This window comes from Monomorium pharaonis, chromosome 5 (genome assembly GCF_013373865.1).
Source record: "Monomorium pharaonis isolate MP-MQ-018 chromosome 5, ASM1337386v2, whole genome shotgun sequence".
In the NCBI taxonomy this organism is placed as follows: Eukaryota; Metazoa; Arthropoda; class Insecta; order Hymenoptera; family Formicidae; genus Monomorium; species Monomorium pharaonis.
The window spans coordinates 25,484,144-25,503,072 of NC_050471.1; the positions used below are offsets into that span (position 1 = coordinate 25,484,144).

The following is an 18,929-nucleotide window of genomic DNA, read 5'->3' on the forward strand; positions in this document are numbered from 1 at the left end:
AAAAAAAGCTATAGAGAAGATATTATTTATAAGACAACAGACTTCTTGCAATGAGATAATTATGCAATGTACTTTTAGGTACTAAATAATTATAAATTTGATTATACAATTATTTATAATATAAATACGTACAAACATTCAATGTTTTAATATTTGTATTATACATATTCGAAGTATATATAGTTTAATTTCATCCTTAAATTTTACGAAAGCGACGGAGCGTCGAGAGTTGCGGTATGCGTGTCGCGAGATGACATATCTGGTACGATGCGGGTGTCAAAATAAAGGGGAAAATGTGAAAAAGTGATTGGCGACTTTGCAATCAGTAGAGAGCCACGAAAAGGACCACTTTTGATACATGTAACAAAATAGATATTTTTTAAATGTTTTTAGGCCAAACGTGTGCAGATCGAGGCATAAAAATTATTGTTGTCCAGGATGGTCGAAGAAACTAGAAACCGGCCTATGCGTCATTCGTAAGTAAAAGCACCGATTAAATTTTATTCAAAGACTTTATTTTAATAAACTTTTCACATAAATCATACATTATATAATTCTTTCTTTGAGAGTAATCAAGACAGCAATACAATCGTAAAAAAGGACATATAAGGTAAATTAAAGTTCCAAATAAATTTAATAAAAATGCTGAAAGTTTTTGCTTAGCAGTTAAATTTAAAACGCTACATTACGATTGTTTTATTTTTCCTCAAATTTTATGGTAAATTAAAATTAATTACTTTTAACATCATAAAATTATTCTTCTAATTAAAAAATTATGAAATGCATAATAGAGCACCGAAAATAGTAATAAAGCCATATTTTTGACAATAATCTTAGAGGACATAATAATTCATATCCTTAAGATACTAATGCAATCGGATCTCTCGCGAGATATTCGTGGAATGGAAAGCGATTATTAATATCGGGCAAGAGGAACCACCTATCATTACCGACACTGCCCGGGAATGATAATGATCAATGCAATTACGTAACGGACAAATGGGTATTTATGCGACACGAACGGTCGCCTCGAATCAAATTGGTTTAATGACCTGTTATGCGCTTCCTGTCGATCTCATTGTCCGATAATGTGGCCGCACTTCGCTCGTGATTTGCATTTCGTCACAACTTCTGGATGTCTGACAATGTTATTGACAGAATAATTATTAATTTATAATGTCTCATTGATATTGTTTTGGTATCATCTTGCGCAATTAAAATTAATTAATTAATTAGAAACCCACATTAAAGTAAATAACTTTCAATAAAGAAGCAAAATAAAAGTGGCGTATACTAATTTTTGTTTATATAAAAAAGATGTTATAAACAGTTTCAATTTTGCGTGTTTCAATATTTTTTATTTATATTAATAAGTTTCTTCTATCAAAAAAAAGAAAGAAAATAATAACATCAAAGTAATTTCAACAAAAAACCACTATTGTAACCGAGTTTAAATTCAACTTAGTCTTTAAATATTGTTTTTAGCAATTTGCGCAAGACGCTGCGGTTCTCTTGGAAGATGCATAAGGCCCAATATATGTTTATGTGAGGGCGGCGTTGTCGCTTCCTCCTGTGGCAACGGTCAAAGCAAAGGTGAGACATGTACCGTATGTTCTCCAGAGTACCCGTTTCATAAAATTATTAATCATTCTTCAACAATTTTTAAAATAATGTTTGCTAAATGTTATGTCTTACTTCAATAAATTAATGTTACATTAATAGTTATCACCCACGAGAACGGAAACGGTGGCGATCGCGGTGGCGATCGCGATGGCGATCGCGGCGGTGATCGTGGCGAGACCGGCAGATGTAGAGTTCATTGCATAAACGGGAATTGCGTCGATGGTCGATGCCAATGTCGCAGCGGATACCAAGGAGAATTCTGCAATGAACGTAAGTGAAATTAGCATTGCATAAACTAAAATTAATCTTTGGACAATTATGTATGTAGAAAACATTTTGTAAATTCTCATTATCGTAAAAATAATTAATAGAACATTATTTTTAATTAGCAATTTGTCGTGAGCCCTGCTTAAATCAAGGAAGATGCATTGGCCCAGATCGTTGCGCCTGCATCTACGGTTACACCGGAAGACGTTGCGAAACCGATTACAGGTAAGATAACGAACATCTCCATCATGTCTGGTGTTCCTTATTTCGCTTATTGTGTCTGGCTCTTACTTTCATGATGTATATTTCAGGACCGGGCCCTGTTTTACCAAAGTAAAAAACGGCCAATGCTTGGCGAGCCTTCAGGGGGTGGTTTGTACGCGACAGTTGTGCTGCGCCACCGTGGGGAAAGGCTGGGGCCACCCCTGTGAGAGGTGTCCCGTCAGATTGGATTGTGAGTTAGGTCACTTAAAGACCAATCAAGGCCAATGTGTTGGTATGTCACTTGACTTTTAATTAATTTATAACTTTTGGCATATTACCTTCAAGTATTAAATAATTAACAAAACATTTAATTTAACTTGAAAGTTTTAATTATTACAATAACTAGACGTAATAATAAATTATTTCTTTGATTGTATATCAATTACACACATTAAATTATAAATTATAAAATTTATTATGTATTAAATCGTAAATTGTATTTAAGAACTAGACTTGAAAAATGTTATTTATCAATGTTGTTTACTTAATATTATAAAATATTCAAAAAAATATTTTTATAATTTACACTCAACTATTTGCCCATTTGTTGGCTTAAGTAACACTTTTTATTTAATTATATCTATAAAAATAAATATAATAATAAAAAAACTCTTACGATGTTTTTAGATATCAACGAGTGCGAAGCGATTCCCGGGCTTTGCCAGGGTGGAAAGTGTCTGAACACACCCGGCTCGTTTATCTGTGAGTGTCCCGAAGGACAAGCCCGGGATCCCGAGACTAACGAGTGTAAGGACAAGGACGAGTGCCAAGAGGAAGGCATTTGCGCGGACGGCCGATGCATAAACACGATTGGCGGTTATTATTGCCACTGCAATCCGGGATTCATACAAAGCCAGGATCGCAAATTCTGCATCGGTAATTATATTTTGATCACAAGAATTGAATATCACGATTACATGTTAAAATAAAAATTTTATTAAATTATAGAATAATAATAATAATAAAAAACGCCAAAGTTATACGTTGTTTGAAAATAGTTTTATTTTTCTTTTACAAAATTCCTGTCTTTAATTTTCTTACACGCCTTCTTATTAATTCTTGATTTCATAACTGATGGCAAATTATTGTCTTTAGATGGTAGACAGGGACTGTGTTACACTGCGGTCAACCGTAACGGACAGTGCAAGAATCGGCTTGCGATGCGATTGAGTAAAAAAGATTGCTGTTGCGGTAAGAACATGGGTCGAGGATGGGGCGATGAATGCTTTATCTGTCCCAATCCTGGAAGTGGTATGTGCATTTTCAGAGAAGAAAATTTCTCGAAATACTATATCCTATTCACAATTTTTGAAATTATTAAATATAAATACATTTTCATAATTTTTAATGGTATTTTCACGAGATTTTAGATTAATTTAACATTAAATTAAAATCGATTATATTTGCTGATTCACGGAATTTTGAAGACGACTTGTTCTCGATTTGTTCGAGCACGAATAGCTCTGTGCGAGTACGCAGAAAAATCTCTGAACCGGAATCGACGCGCGAAGCAAAACCAAAGACAGATAGAGCCGCGTGATTCACTTCGAAAAAAAAAAATCGCTTATATAAAAGCGAGCGGTGACAATTCGACGACTGATAATTCTACAGGATCCACGTTATTACTCAATTGTAGACGATTACAACAGGCTTTGCTCGCAACTCCAGTCGATCACCGTGGTGAACGAGTGCGCGCTGCGACCGGACATCTGCGGCGATGGGAAATGCATCGATACCAAGGAGGGTTACGAATGCGAGTGTTATCCGGGTTTCACGAGGAAACCCGGCGGTAGGTGTGAAGATGTAGACGAGTGCCAATTGGATTATTGCCAAGGCGGAATCTGTCGCAACTATCCCGGCAGCTTTGCCTGCGACTGTCCACCCGGCTTCGTCGTCTCCGGCGAGGGCAGATACTGCACCGGTAAAAATCATCATTTTGGTCCTTTTATGACAAAGTATTAATGATACTATTAATAATAAAGCAACGACGAGTAATGATTGTAATTGCAATAACAACAGCAGTTGTATTAGTAAAAAAAGTTTAGTAATAATAAGATAATTAGTATAAATATTACGAGAATTGATGTAGAAAAATGTTTTTTCTAGATCATGACGAATGCCAGGACACAGGCATGTGCACCAACGGACATTGCATCAACATGAACGGCTCCTTCAAGTGCAAATGCAATGATGGTTACACGCTGTCGCCGACAAGGAATACTTGCATAGGTGAAGAACACGAAGAAGAATAACATGCAATAAATATTCCAATTGGGAATAGTGTATATTACACTAATATTAAATACTACCAATTCTGTACCAAAAAATAAATTTTATATTTCAGTATTGATCCTCTACTGAAGACCATTAAAATAATTAAGACATTAGCCTAATATGTGAATTGGTATTAAATAGTAGTACTGATCCATATACTGTCAATAGATTTTCAATACTATGTGTTAAAATTAAAAAAAAATGTCTTTATGAAGATACAAAAAGAAGCCCCAATTCGAATAGAAATATCCGTGGTCCAAAAAAATATACACAAGATAATTAGAGAAGGAACGATATGATGCTTCAACTTTAATGAATAGTAATTTCAACCGTAGGCGAAGTTTTTGATCTATTTCTATCTAGTTGAAAAATTTTTCACATAAAAGTTGATCTCACGATTTAATTTAATTGACACTAAATTTATAAATTATTAACTGCAAAACTTAAAACTATTATTTCAAGAAAATTAATTATATTATTTCAAAAACTAGTTATATTTATTTAAAGTATTATATTTCATATAAATAAATTATAATTTGAACGAAATAGACAAAGAAAACAAAATAATATAATTTTACGTTTATGATTTATTTTAAGTTAGCATTGATTATTCTTAAATTTAATAAGCCGATCAAGCTAATCGGTGATGATGATAGGTCCTTGATCTTTATGATTGTCTTCTAGCGCAAAGTAAAAACCTTGCCAGCAAAGACACGCGAGAAATAGTTACGCGACAATTCATCTAAACCTTTTTCTTTAGATATCAACGAATGTGTAGAAAATCCGCGGATCTGTTTGAACGGCCGCTGCGAGAACACGCCAGGGTCCTATCACTGTATCTGTCAATCAGGCTTTACTCCTTCAAGAGACAATACATTCTGCGTGGACATGGACGAATGCGCCACCAGCGGAATGTGCGAGAATGGCAAGTGTGTTAACATGGAGGGCTCCTTCAAGTGTGTATGCGACTCCGGCTTCAGGATCGGTCCCGACTTAAGCCATTGCATCGGTATTTATCTTATTGAACTACTGACAGTTTTTAAAATAACAAATCCTAGATTATTATTATGCTGCAAGATTTTCACGTTTTAGTAATTTAATTTTAATAAAACATTTAAATTTTGCAAGATTTTTTAGCAATAATAAATTGATTGACTTTCTTCAAGCTTCATTCAAAAGCCAAATTAAATTACAAAAATACACTTATATAATGAGAAAAATACACATTATTATTATTAATAATAAATTCTTATTTGTCCGGTAAGATATCGACGAATGTGTCAATTCGCCTTGCCAAAATGGACGTTGCATTAATACACCTGGCAGTTTTCGATGTGAGTGCCATCCGGGATTCAATCTGGGTCCTGACGGAAGATCCTGTTTAGGTTTGTAGTTATATGTGTCTCTTGACATATCCTATCCTATCCTATCTAAAAAAGGCATGTAAAGTCTCCTATTCCTATCCAAAAAAAGGCATGTAAAGTCGATTGCTCGCATTTCTCGAAGTTTATTGTTGTCGCTTTTCCGCGATGCCGATTGGTTCTCTCGCTGCGCATATTTCATGTTGCAAGAGTAGCTGTCATTGCAATTTTGACAGCTGTCAAATTTGTATAAATATTATCTATACATTTATTGTTGTAATTTATTTTTAAAAAGTAAAAAATAAAAAGTTAAGTAGCGCGCGCGAAGCGAGGAGGGAGCGAGGAGTGAGCGAGTGAGTGAGCGAGGAGGGAGCGAGGAGTGAGCGAGGAGTGAGAGAGGAGTGAGCAAGGAGGGAGCGAGGAGAGAGCGAGGAGAGAGCGAGTGAGTGAGCGAGGAGTGAGCAAGGAGGGAGCGAGGAAGAAGCGAGGAGTGAGCAAGGAGTAAGCGAGGAGTGAGCGAGGAGTAAGCGAGGAGTGAGCGAGGAGTAAGCGAGGAGTGAGCGAGGAGTGAGCGAGGAGGGAGCGAGGAGTGAGCGAGGAGTGAGCGAGGAGTGAGCGAGGAGTGAGCGAGGAGTGAGCGAGGAGGGAGCGAGGAAGGAGCGAGGAGTGAGCGAGGAGTAAGCAAGGAGTGAGCGAGGAGTAAGCGAGAAGTGAGCGAGGAGTGAGCGAGGAGGGAGCGAAGAATGAGCGAGGAGTGAGCGAGGAGTGAGCGAGGAGTGAGCGAGGAGTGAGCGAGGAGTGAGCGAGGAGGGAGCGAGGAAGGAGCGAGGAGTGAGCGAGGAGTAAGCAAGGAGTGAGCGAGGAGTAAGCGAGGAGTGAGCGAGGAGTGAGCGAGGAGGGAGCGAAGAGTGAGCGAGGAGTGAGCGAGGAGTGAGCGAGAAGTGAGCGAGGAGTGAGCAAGGTGTGAGCGAGGAGTGAGTGAGGAGTGAGCGAGGAGAGAGCGAGGAAGGAGCGAGGAGTGAGTGAGGAGTGAGCGAGGAGTGAGCAAGGAGGGAGCGAAGAGGGAGCGAGGAGTGAGCAAGGAGGGAGCGAGGAGCAAACCAGGAGAGAGCGACGAGGGAGCGAGGAGGGAGCGAGGAGTGAGCGAGGAGTGAGCGAGGAGGGAGCGAGGAGTTAGCGAGGAGTGAGCGAGGAGTGAGCGAGGAGTGAGCGAGGTGTGAGCGAGGAGTGAGCGAGGAGGGAGCGAGGAAGGAGCGAGGAGTGAGCGAGGAGTGAGCGAGGAGGGAACGAGGAGAGAGCGAGTAAGTGAGCGAGGAGGGAGCGAGGAGTGAGCGAGGAGTTAGCGAGGAGTGAGCGAGGAGTGAGCGAGGAGTGAGCGAGGTGTGAGCGAGGAGTGAGCGAGGAGGGAGCGAGGAAGGAGCGAGGAGTGAGCGAGGAGTGAGCGAGGAGGGAACGAGGAGAGAGCGAGTAAGTGAGCGAGGAGGGAGCGAGGAGTGAGCGAGGAGTGAGCGAGGAGGGAGCGAGGAGTGAGAGAGGAGTGAACGAGGAGTGAACGAGTGAGTGAGCGAGGAAGGAGCGAGGAGGAAGCGAGGAGAGAGCGACGAGGGAGCGAGGAGGGAGCGAGGAGGGAGCGAGGAGTGAGCGAGTGAGTGAGCGAGGAGTGAGCGAGGAGTAAGCGAGGAGTGAGCGAAGAGTAAGCGAGGAGTGAGCGAGGAGGGAGCGAGGAGTGAACGAGGAGTGAGCGAGTGAGTGAGCGAGGAGTGAGCGAGGAGTGAGCGAGGAGTGAGCGAGTGAGTGAGGAACCTTCCATTAAGAAAATGTATACGTATACATAGGTTAAAAATAAACCAGACGTATGCTCATCGTAAACCTTTTTTTTTAAATAACGTCTCATCATAAGCTATCATTTGACATAAAAATTGATTCCAAAAGCGAGGGCCGAAAAACGAGCAAAAAGTCCACTTATTTTGCGAATCTCTTTCCATTTTAGTTGTGGCAACCATAAGTTGCTAAACCAATATTATGATTATAAGAACATTAATATAGTTCCAACAAACTATAAGCTATATTATTGAATAACTATAAAAATATAATTGAATCCAAAAATGATTATAAATTATAATGATATTATATATGGTTACTACAATTATTTTTTTCCTGATCAGTGTCTGAAATTTGTTCTGGATATTATTTCTCCAAAAAAACTTTTTTTAGATAACTTTGCAATTAACTTTGTAATTAAAATTTTGCATTAAATGTTTTCTAAAGCAAGATATGGATATTAATTTTATTAAAAAATGACAAAACTACGCTTATAAATAATTGTTCTGTTTTTACACAACTAATTTAATTAAATGATTCAATATTTGTTTAACGAAAAATTACATTTCTATTGAATGACTCTGCGTTGGTTAGATACGAGAAGAGATCTGTGCTATTCGCAGTACAGAGATGGTCAATGCTCCAACCCGACGTCCACGGCCGTGACAAAATCCAGTTGTTGCTGTTGCACGGTGATCCTGGGTCAACCATTGGGCTGGGGTAGTACCTGCCAACCTTGCCCACTTCCGGACACCTCGGAATTCGAAGCTTTGTGTCCACATGGTGCCGGAATGACTTATAATGGTGACGGTGAGTTTTAACAGACATTTTATTCTTAAATATTTTAACATTCTCAAAAAATTTGCAAGAAAATAAATTCCTACAAAACGCTAATGTTGTAACAATTTTCATAATTCTAAAATATAAAAAAAGTACAAAATTTTTTAGTATTAATGACTTAAAATTTACACTACAATTTTTAGTTATAAGTAAATCATTAATATATGATTATAGACATCAACGAATGTGCTCAGAATCCTAACATCTGCGTCAATGGCGGATGTGAGAACCTCATGGGAACATACCGATGTATCTGCGACAACGGGTATGAAGTGGATGCAACGGGGAAGATATGCACCGACATCAATGAGTGTGAATTAGAGCACTCCTTGTGCAGCGGCGGACAGTGTCGAAATACACCCGGTAGTTTTCAGGTAATCAAATTATTTATTTAGAAAGGATGAAAATTTGTTATTTAAGCCTCTCAGAAAATAAGTTTAATCGACTCCGTATTGTTTTGCATTTCTAATTATAATTTTTTTTTTGGAACATAAATGTCACAAACTATCGACAGCGTCATTTTACTCGCAGTGCATTTGCCCGACGGGCATGAGATATAACACACAGAATCAAATGTGCGAGGACGTGGACGAATGCGAGGAGTTGGGACCAGACGTGTGCTTCAACGGTGTTTGCATCAATACTCCGGGAGCCTACGAGTGCGAGTGTTCCCCTGGCTACATTCTCGACAACACCGGTCACATTTGCATGGGTACGAATGATTACAAATTGCAATGAGACGACACTTACTGTAAACGAAATTAATATAGACAGTGTCTTGGTTCATCGGTTGCAGACAATCGAAGGGGTTCCTGCTGGACTAAGATGATAGACGGTCGCTGCGAGTACAACCTGCCAAAGCTGACCCTGCGCTCGGAGTGTTGCTGCTCAGTCGGAGTAGCCTGGGGCAGCCCTTGCGAGATTTGTGACCATTCCTTCTGCGAGTGCTCGAAAGGTTACGCGAAGGTGGACGGCAAAGGCTGCGCGGACATCAATGAATGCGAGCTCAATAGCGGAATCTGTAAGGGAGGCACTTGTGTCAACACAGACGGCTCATATCGTTGCGAGTGTCCCCCTGGTCTCACTTTGGATACGACGCGTAAGCTAATAATATTGAATTAGCGTAGACATCCAGGGAAATAATTTTCTCATGTTTATTCGCAAAATCAGAACTCGTGGGATAAGAAGGACTTCTAAAAATATTATTGTACTTTATTACCCTGAGTCGAAATTTTAGGTCTTACTTTCGACCTCAATTAAATCTCTTATACTTATTTTGATATTTTGAACGTTCATAGACCTCTTATGATGTTATTTAACTTATAGCTTCTGTTTAGAACCGCAAATTTCTATTTATCGTGTTTTGCAAAGGCTCAGTTAAAAGCATAGGTTCTTTTCTAATACTGATACAAAATAAATTAATGGCAATTTTCTTAATCTTAATCTTGAAAAATATATGTTTTTTCAGCGAATTCTTGATTATTTCTCAAAATACAATATAATTATCTTTAGTTTACAGAGTAATTTATATAGTTATCGATAAATATCACTATTTCTCTCGAGATATCACATGTTCTACATTGCATATTGTTCCATATTGCGTGCCTTTACCCTAAATTATTTTAAATTTCTTATAAAAATTGAAGAGTATTTCACCTCAAACATTTTTAATTATTTGTAGATGGACCTATCTTGAAACACCATCCATACATCTCAGTATCTTGATTGCAGACACTACTTGCATCGACACCAGGCAAGAAACATGCTTCTTGGACTATCGTCATGGCCAATGCACCAGTCCCATAGAGGGCCACTTTTCCAAGAGTCTCTGCTGCTGTTCCGTAGGCCGCGCCTGGGGCAACGATAAATGCGAGCTGTGCCCCAAAATAGGTACACAGGTCCATGCAGAGTTGTGCCCACGTGGGGACGGCTTCACTGAACGTCAGGATATCAACGAGTGCGTTGAGTTCCCAGGAATGTGCTTGAACGGTAGATGCAAGAACACAATTGGCAGCTACAGTTGCAAGTGCAATCAAGGTTTCGCGCTCGACGAGCACGGTATTAAGTGCAATGGTAGGTAGTGTCTCTGGGGAAACTTAGAATTCGAAAGAATCTCAAACAATAATTTTCTCTAGAATTTTGAGCTCTAGAAAAAGTCTATTTACTAAAAAGTTTATTGAGATAAATCTTCTACTGATTTCTTCTTAGCTTAACTGTCCTTAAAAAGATATACTAACAATAATTTATATGATATAAAGAATTAAACAATAAAGATTTTGTAAGACATTTTAGAATGACGTGACGTCTCTTTAATTATAAATTATTCAACCAATTTGGTATTAACTTTTTCATCAAAATTCGGTAACATATTCTAAAATAATCAATTAATTAATTGACTTCAATTTTTTAGACATTGACGAGTGCGAGATCATGCGTGGGGTGTGCGGCAATGGCACCTGTAGGAACACGCCCGGTAATTTTCAATGCGATTGCAATCCTGGCTATCGTAGCAGTGACATCATGAAGATTTGCATGGGTAAAGTATAAAAAATTTAATTAAAATGTCAAATTTTTATTTAATTAAATTTAATTTAAAAGTATTCAGTAAATCTTTTTAATTTAAAGATAATTTTGATATGTAATCCGAAACATCCTAGACATAAACGAGTGCGAAGAGACGCCAGGATTGTGTCGCGGTGGCACTTGTATTAACACCGAAGGGAGCTTCAATTGTCAGTGTCCTCCGGGACACGAGCTGGGGCCCGACAAGCAATCTTGCAAAGATATAGACGAATGCTCGAGAACTAGCGGTATATGCTCGAATGGCGTATGTGAAAATATGATGGGCACCTATCAATGTATATGTGACGATGGCTATCAGCAAACGGGCCTTAGATCACATTGTGAGGACATCAACGAATGTGCGATTGGTAACGGTGGTTGCGAGGATATTTGCTTGAATACGCCGGGCAGCTTCTCTTGTACATGCCGGTAAAGATTTATTATCTTTTTCTTTGATAGATAAAGTTTTTTTAAATAATTATCTGAAAATATTTAAATCTAAAATACTTACTAATATATTATGTCTACAATTTTTTAAACTATGCAACTTTCAAAAAAAATCATGCAAATTTTATTTGTTTTTGAAGAAATCGTTAGTTTCATAGACAAAAAGCCACAAATGTATGAATAATGGATTTTTTAAATTATTTAAATAGATCATGTTCTTATCAATATTAACAGTGCAATATTTAATTTTTGAAAGAGTGTTGAAACTTAAGAAGCCTATGCCAGTATTAGCAATCTTTCTCCGTATAATGATTTATTATTTGTGAGATAGTACTGGCTACGCTTTGAACTTGGATGGCCGAACTTGCGCGGACGTTGATGAATGCAAGGAGAATCCTCGAATCTGCAACGGAGGGAAATGCCAGAATAGATTGGGCGGCTACTTATGCAACTGCACGAACGGCTTATTACCTGGAAGGGATGGCATATCCTGCATAGGTAAACTTTTATTATTAGTTTATAATTAACTAACGTTATTTGCTTTGTCGTCTACGTGTCATTATTTCATCAGATGTTGACGAGTGTACGACACAGCCGCGAATATGCGGATTTGGCGAATGCTACAACACGATCGGCTCCTTTAACTGTCGTTGCGAGGAAGGATACTCGGTGAAACCAGCGGAGGGACCATCGTGTTCCGACGATGACGAGTGCCGGCTGAACGCTTATTCCTGCAGCGAGTTTGCCGAGTGCCAGAACACCCAAGGCTCGTACGTGTGCACTTGTCACGAGGGTTTCACCGGGAATGGGATCGAGTGCTGGGATATCAACGAATGCTCCACGAACAATGGCGGCTGCGACTCCAACGCACATTGTATCAATACCGAAGGTTCTTTTAAGGTATCTATTCAATTCCTGATAATTTTGTCAATTTCTGATTGCTCGCTGTAATTATAGTTTTTACAAATCTAAAAGTATCGACATGTACACTCATTGCTCCTAACAAAGTTATAATTAGAGTTATTCTTTTTTTTTCAATAATTGTAAACTTAACTTTGTTTCTTTCTTTCCATCTATAACTATTATATCTTAACTTATAAGAAGTAAACCTACTTTTATAAGTTATTTTATACATTTAAAACTTATTCGTCAATATATGATCAACATATAGTCAACATATCATCATCTTTTGTTAATTTGTTTCACTAAAACTGATTTTGTAGTGCGTATGTGATGCTGGCTTTCGAGGCGACGGTTATAGTTGCAAGGACATTGACGAATGCACAGAGGACAACACGCTCTGCGAGAATGGGCATTGCCTGAACTACCCAGGTGCTTATCGTTGCGAGTGTGAAATGGGTTTCATGCATCCAGATGAGCGTAATGAACAGGCATGCATGGACATCAATGAGTGTGACATGTTCAGCAATCTTTGCGTCTTTGGTCGCTGCGAGAATATTTTCGGCATGTTCCGCTGCGAGTGCAATGAGGGTTACAAGCTCGATGGTTCCGGCGGCAACTGTACCGACGTAGATGAGTGCGAAAGCCCACAGTCCTGCCAATACGGCACCTGCATCAACACGCAGGGCAAATACATCTGCAGATGTCCACCGCATCACGAACTGGTAGAAGCTGGGAATGCTTGCGTTGGTAGGTTTTCTATTCATTCAAATGTTAGATCTGCAACATAATTATAGAGTCTTGAAGTAAGTCGACGTAAATTCTACACCAAGTTTTTGTTTTTACGCCAATTCTATGTCAAGTTCGTTGCTTATGTTATATAAGGTTTACTATAAAGTGAAATAAACGCACAAACTTTAACGTAATCTTTACTTACATAGTTTACTTAAAACACAAGATATTACACTATATTATGTGCTATGGCTCTCATTTTAAGCTTATGGTCCTCACACTCTTCACGTTCCAAAATGTTTATTATCTTGATTTCACGTTGGTCACATAGACAGACGGGAATCGCTTTGTTTTACTGGTTACGAGCACAGTACCGGACGACCCCAATGCATCTTCGAGGTATCATCATCAGTGACGAAGGCAACGTGTTGCTGCAGCATTGGCACCGCCTGGGGCAATCGTTGTGAGGAGTGCCCACAGGTCGGTTCGAAAGAGTACGAACAACTGTGCCCTAGCGGGCCAGGATACAGGCCGAATCGCGTGACCGTCATTCTGGAAGACATCAACGAGTGTGAAGAGCACGAGAATATCTGCCAGAATGGTCACTGTACCAACACATTCGGTAGTTTCATGTGCTCCTGCAACGAAGGCTTCATCCTGGACGATTCTAAGACTAGTTGCATTGGTAATAAAAATACATTATTTGAAAAATTCTATACTTTATGTATTTATTTATATTTTTTAAGTTTAACGTTAAATAAGTGTTAATATCCTCAAATAGATAAACCAAGCAGATAAGTTCTCTGAGCTGTGCAAATGTTAAAGTAGCAGAATATTCAAGTAATGTTTTTAAAAAATTATTACAGACATAAACGAGTGCGCGCTGCATCCACGAATATGCGGCGTAGGATACTGCATCAACGATCAAGGGAAATACCATTGCGAATGTCCCGAAGGATACATGGCAATGCCTGGAGGAAGTCAGTATATGTCAAATATTTAAGAAAAACCTATTTTATATTTATACAGTTTATCACTTATAATTATTTCATTGTTCTTATTAAATGTAATATAACTGTTAAAATAATATACAGTATTGTCAAGGATTGTGATAACAAATTAAATTTTAATATAAAAATTTACATGAAAATTAATTAAAAAATTGTAAAGTATATGTTGTGCGTTCTATTAGAGGAGTGCGTAGACATGAGGAAGGAATTCTGCTACCTTACTTACGATTCCGGACAGTGCCTTAATCCCATGGTGCAACCACAGACAAAGATGCTGTGCTGCTGCTCCATGGGAGCCGCATGGGGCAGCCTTTGTGAGAAATGTCCTGGTGAAAGGACCCGTAAGTATTCGTGTGAACAGCAAAAAAATTCGAAATTGTTACATGTCGAATAGAATTAATAGATTACTCACTATTTACAGGTGAACACGAGATTCTTTGCGGACTGGTTCCAGGCCAGATCATGAATCCAATCACAAATCATTCCGAGGAGATCGACGAATGCGCTCTTATGCCAACAATGTGCACTCACGGCCGTTGCATGAATACACCTGGCAGCTTCGAATGTCAATGCAATCGCGGCTACATTTACGATCAGGACTCACATCAGTGCATTGACGAGAACGAGTGTCTACAGGTGCGATTCGTTCTCTTAATTTAAGAAACCAAACTGATAAACTCCATAAAATAAAATCTATTTTAGAGAGAATTTAAACTATAAATTATATATTCTTTGATTAATATTAAAATTAATCAAAATTTGACTTTGATATAATCAATATAATGGATAAACGGCTGCTTCATAACAAACGTTGTTCTCACTGTTTTCAGATACCGAATCCCTGCAGCGGGAACGCTCAGTGTATCAACCAGCAGGGCTATTTCGAGTGCGTGTGTCCGGCTGGTTACAAACTCGGACCCAGCCAACACGATTGCATTGACATCGACGAATGTTACGAGCGACCAGGCATTTGCAGTAACGGCGCGTGCAGTAACTTGCAAGGTGGCTTCCAGTGCATCTGTCATTCTGGATTTTCGTTGACACGCGACAGGGACAACTGCGTTGACATTGACGAATGCCAGCGCAATCCAAATATATGTAACAATGGGACTTGCATCAACACCTTGGGTGCCTACAAGTGCCAATGCTACCAAGGATTCAAGCTCAGTCCGAATAACGACTGTGCGGGTAAGCCTGAATACATCTGAAGATACTCTCTCTTTACAATTTTCCATTAATAAAATATTTGTTGTCCGTCTCGATTTTTTAACAAATTGATTTTAGATATTAACGAATGTCGAATCATGCCGTTTTTATGCCGCAATGGCCGATGTCGGAACACGATCGGCGGCTTCGTTTGCGAATGTGCGGACGGTTATGTGTTGGCGCAAGACGGCCAGCACTGTCGCGACATCGATGAGTGTTTTGAGGTGCGTCTTGACAGAAAATACTTCCCCAAAATTTCCAAAGAAAACAGTCAATAGACCTGACATAATTTATATTAATAACTCTAATTTAAATAGGCTATAGATTTATTAATATAACGTTTATTAATATTATAATACACTGGGGCAAAAAAAAAACAAGACAAAAATTTTGACTGAATTTTTAGGCAATCTTCAAAGTGATACAACTTTGCGAAAAATCATTCAAATTACATGAACTTTTTTTTAAATTGAGGGGCAAAGACTCTACTTTAAGAATCCCTAGGCAAAAATTTGATTTGTTAAGTGACCTTTTTGTATCGCATGAAAACCAAACATGTTTTTTCATTGAAAAAAGTAAAAGTTGTGTCTTCAAAGTTGCATTACTTTGAAGATTGCCTAAAAATTTGGTCAACATTTTTGTCTTGTTTTTTTTTGCACAAATGCATTGTTTAATATAATATTTATTAATATTATAATATTTTATAATTTATTAATTTTAATATGATACATATTGATGGTTAAATTAAGTTAGGTTTCCTTTTAAAACTTAATATTTTGCAGATACCGGGATTGTGTCCACCTCCAGGGAAATGTCAAAATTTAATGGGCTCTTACATATGTACCTGTCCGCTGGGATACGAACTGGATCATTCGAGAAAGAAATGCGTTGGTCTGTAAAGAATTTATATTAAATTTTTTAGTGTTCGTTTGCGATCTTGGATACTTTCTAAATGTGATTTACATTCGTACAGACGTAGACGAGTGCGTGGAGACAAGAGGCATTTGCGAAAACGGACAATGCATTAATACAGAGGGTGGAGTGATTTGCGAGTGCCCAGTCGGATATCGATTGAGCGAGAGACCAAACTCGATGAAGTGCATCGATGTAAGGGAGGAACAATGCTATGATAATTATAGACGAGGCCAATGTACCCTTCCACGAGAGGGTGGAATGACCAAGAAGCATTGCTGCTGTACGATGGGCAAGGCTTGGGGCCGTTATTGCGAGCAATGTCCGCCCGAAAACAGTGGTAAGACATATTACTCCAAAAATTAAAAAATTAAGAATTGATTTTTTCTTCTTCGTGAGATAATTGCTGTATTGCTCAGGGAAAAGAAACAAATCAGATATTGATTAAATGTTATTGGTAATAATTTTTGGACGCATCGCGTCATCAATGTCGTAAATTAGCATGGCCAGTAGTAATTCTCGATTTGTGCATACGGAAAGAATACTTTTACTGAAATATGAAAAAATTTAGTTAAATATAGATACATAGATTTAAAAATAATTTTGAACTATTAAAATAATTATGGACACATAAACATGCTGTAAAATTAAATGCTTTTAACATTTTAGCAACCAGTACATTTTACATAATTGTGTTGACGATCTAAAAAATTGATAAATTAACAAATTTTTAATCTATATTTAGTTTTAATAAAATTGTTGTTTCCATCTAATGCAAAATCTTTTTTAGAATCAATTGGCATAATTTTTTATTATAATTAATTTTTAACAATGTGTTGCAAAACCAATTTTTGCAAAGTATTTTTTATTAATAATAGTTTATTATGCTCAGCCTATTTCCATTAATTCTTATTTTTTTACTAACTTTAGTGGTCTAGCTATAGAGTAGAGCAAATTTCAATAAATCATTATATTTATTTATTTTTTTAATATTTATAGAAACCTCGAAACCGTAATAATTATAGCTGTAACATTTCTTCAATTAATCTAGAATTCTATCTGTTCGTCATATTTTGACGTCCTAATTAACACAACGACATCAAAGAGCTAAATTAATATTAATTAATTAACAATTATATTTATTTAGAGGAATTCAAAAGGATGTGTCCAGAAGGACCGGGCCGGGATGATACCGGAATCGATCTGAACGAGTGTTTGTTTATGCCGGATGCTTGTTCTGGCGGTGAGTGTATCAATACGGATGGCTCATTTCGATGCGAGTGCCCAACCGGATATGTGTTGGATGAAACCGGAAGGCGATGTGTGGACAACAACGAGTGTCTGACTGTGCAGAATATCTGTGGAAATGGTACTTGCCGCAACATCGACGGTGGTTTTGAGTGTTCTTGCAATGAAGGATACGCACCGGGAGCTCATCAGGTGTGCGAGGATGTAAATGAGTGTCTAGAAATGGGCAATCAGTGCGCCTTTCGATGCCACAACGCGCCGGGCTCCTTCCGATGTATCTGTCCTTATGGATACACTCTGGCACCTGACGGCCGTCATTGCGTAGGTAATTAAAAATCATTATTCTGACATTGGACTAAATTTTTTATATTTCATAGAACAAAATACAGCAGAAATGCATCCCACGCGTAATAGGTAACTTCGATACATATATCACATTTATTAAGAAATTCATTTATTCGACATTTATTGATAAATAATTGTATCAAAAACTTTGTACGGCTATTAAAAAATTAGAAAAGTGTAATATTTAACTTCTTATATATTATAAAAAATGTACAAAAAATAAAGCAATCGAAACAGGTGATTGATTAAAACACAAATCGTCGATGATTCAAAATTCTCGAACTATTTAAATATAAATCTTTCTGATTCAAATTTGAGACTCAAATCAAAACTAAGCTAATGATTTGATTCGATTCGATTCAAATTTCATTACAAAAGAAAATATAAATATAAATTCTCATTTCCAGATGTCGATGAATGCGCGACGCCGGCGAACGACTGCAGATTCCAATGCAAGAATCTAATTGGCACCTTCATGTGCATCTGTCCGCCTGGCTACCAAAAGATAGGACTGGCGGACGAGTGCAAGGATATCAACGAATGTTCCATTAATTCCGGCCTCTGCCAGCATGGCCGTTGCGTCAATTTAGAAGGGAGCTATCAGTGCCTCTGCTACGACGGTTTCGAGCAAAGCGCGGATGGAAAGTCGTGTATTGGTATGAAGCTCAAAGAAATGCGATATTAGTTAATAAATTAATATAAATACATTAAACATTTCGCGGTCGAAATACTGAAGATAGAAATATGCTCGTGGTTCCATATAACCAGACCGAAGAGTTGGCTATTGCTTCCTGCAAACGATCGGCGGCAGATGTACCGCTAGAACTTCGGAACTGCGCACGGTTACGAAGGCAGACTGTTGCTGCACCATGGGAGCGGCTTGGGGACCACAATGCGAGATCTGTCCATCCAGAGACTCCGACAATTATAACGAGCTTTGTCTGGACAAAGGATTCTCTGTGAACGGACAAGGTACGCAAGTTGTTTATTTGATGACTACACGTGAATAGTAGTTGAGGGCTAGACGTGAGATGCTGTTCAAATATCGACAGTTCTATCTATTTCAACGCAGTTTTCATATAGTTCTGGACGCGTACAATAGTTTTCTAATAAGTTA

General features: G+C 38.2%; 1 protein-coding gene across 5 annotated transcripts in view; it reads left to right on the forward strand.

The window, feature by feature from the left end:
* Positions 1 to 18,929, forward strand: part of LOC105838625 (fibrillin-2) — a 43,955-nt gene that overhangs the window by 12,429 nt on the left and 12,597 nt on the right. For all 5 annotated transcript variants that reach the window (XM_036286560.1, XM_036286561.1, XM_036286562.1 and 2 more), the window contains 32 exons: positions 394 to 476; positions 1,486 to 1,593; positions 1,723 to 1,893; positions 2,013 to 2,115; positions 2,202 to 2,386; positions 2,782 to 3,030; positions 3,250 to 3,405; positions 3,791 to 4,075; positions 4,261 to 4,383; positions 5,189 to 5,437; positions 5,694 to 5,813; positions 8,205 to 8,420; positions 8,625 to 8,824; positions 8,982 to 9,162; positions 9,247 to 9,549; positions 10,182 to 10,523; positions 10,861 to 10,986; positions 11,108 to 11,441; positions 11,791 to 11,957; positions 12,031 to 12,359; positions 12,683 to 13,109; positions 13,423 to 13,776; positions 13,958 to 14,071; positions 14,284 to 14,442; positions 14,523 to 14,737; positions 14,932 to 15,289; positions 15,386 to 15,531; positions 16,090 to 16,198; positions 16,281 to 16,559; positions 17,367 to 17,792; positions 18,220 to 18,468; positions 18,581 to 18,784. In XM_036286560.1, the coding sequence (XP_036142453.1) occupies positions 394 to 476; positions 1,486 to 1,593; positions 1,723 to 1,893; positions 2,013 to 2,115; positions 2,202 to 2,386; positions 2,782 to 3,030; positions 3,250 to 3,405; positions 3,791 to 4,075; positions 4,261 to 4,383; positions 5,189 to 5,437; positions 5,694 to 5,813; positions 8,205 to 8,420; positions 8,625 to 8,824; positions 8,982 to 9,162; positions 9,247 to 9,549; positions 10,182 to 10,523; positions 10,861 to 10,986; positions 11,108 to 11,441; positions 11,791 to 11,957; positions 12,031 to 12,359; positions 12,683 to 13,109; positions 13,423 to 13,776; positions 13,958 to 14,071; positions 14,284 to 14,442; positions 14,523 to 14,737; positions 14,932 to 15,289; positions 15,386 to 15,531; positions 16,090 to 16,198; positions 16,281 to 16,559; positions 17,367 to 17,792; positions 18,220 to 18,468; positions 18,581 to 18,784 (7,070 nt within the window). The remainder of the gene's footprint in view (positions 1 to 393; positions 477 to 1,485; positions 1,594 to 1,722; positions 1,894 to 2,012; positions 2,116 to 2,201; positions 2,387 to 2,781; positions 3,031 to 3,249; positions 3,406 to 3,790; positions 4,076 to 4,260; positions 4,384 to 5,188; positions 5,438 to 5,693; positions 5,814 to 8,204; positions 8,421 to 8,624; positions 8,825 to 8,981; positions 9,163 to 9,246; positions 9,550 to 10,181; positions 10,524 to 10,860; positions 10,987 to 11,107; positions 11,442 to 11,790; positions 11,958 to 12,030; positions 12,360 to 12,682; positions 13,110 to 13,422; positions 13,777 to 13,957; positions 14,072 to 14,283; positions 14,443 to 14,522; positions 14,738 to 14,931; positions 15,290 to 15,385; positions 15,532 to 16,089; positions 16,199 to 16,280; positions 16,560 to 17,366; positions 17,793 to 18,219; positions 18,469 to 18,580; positions 18,785 to 18,929) is intronic.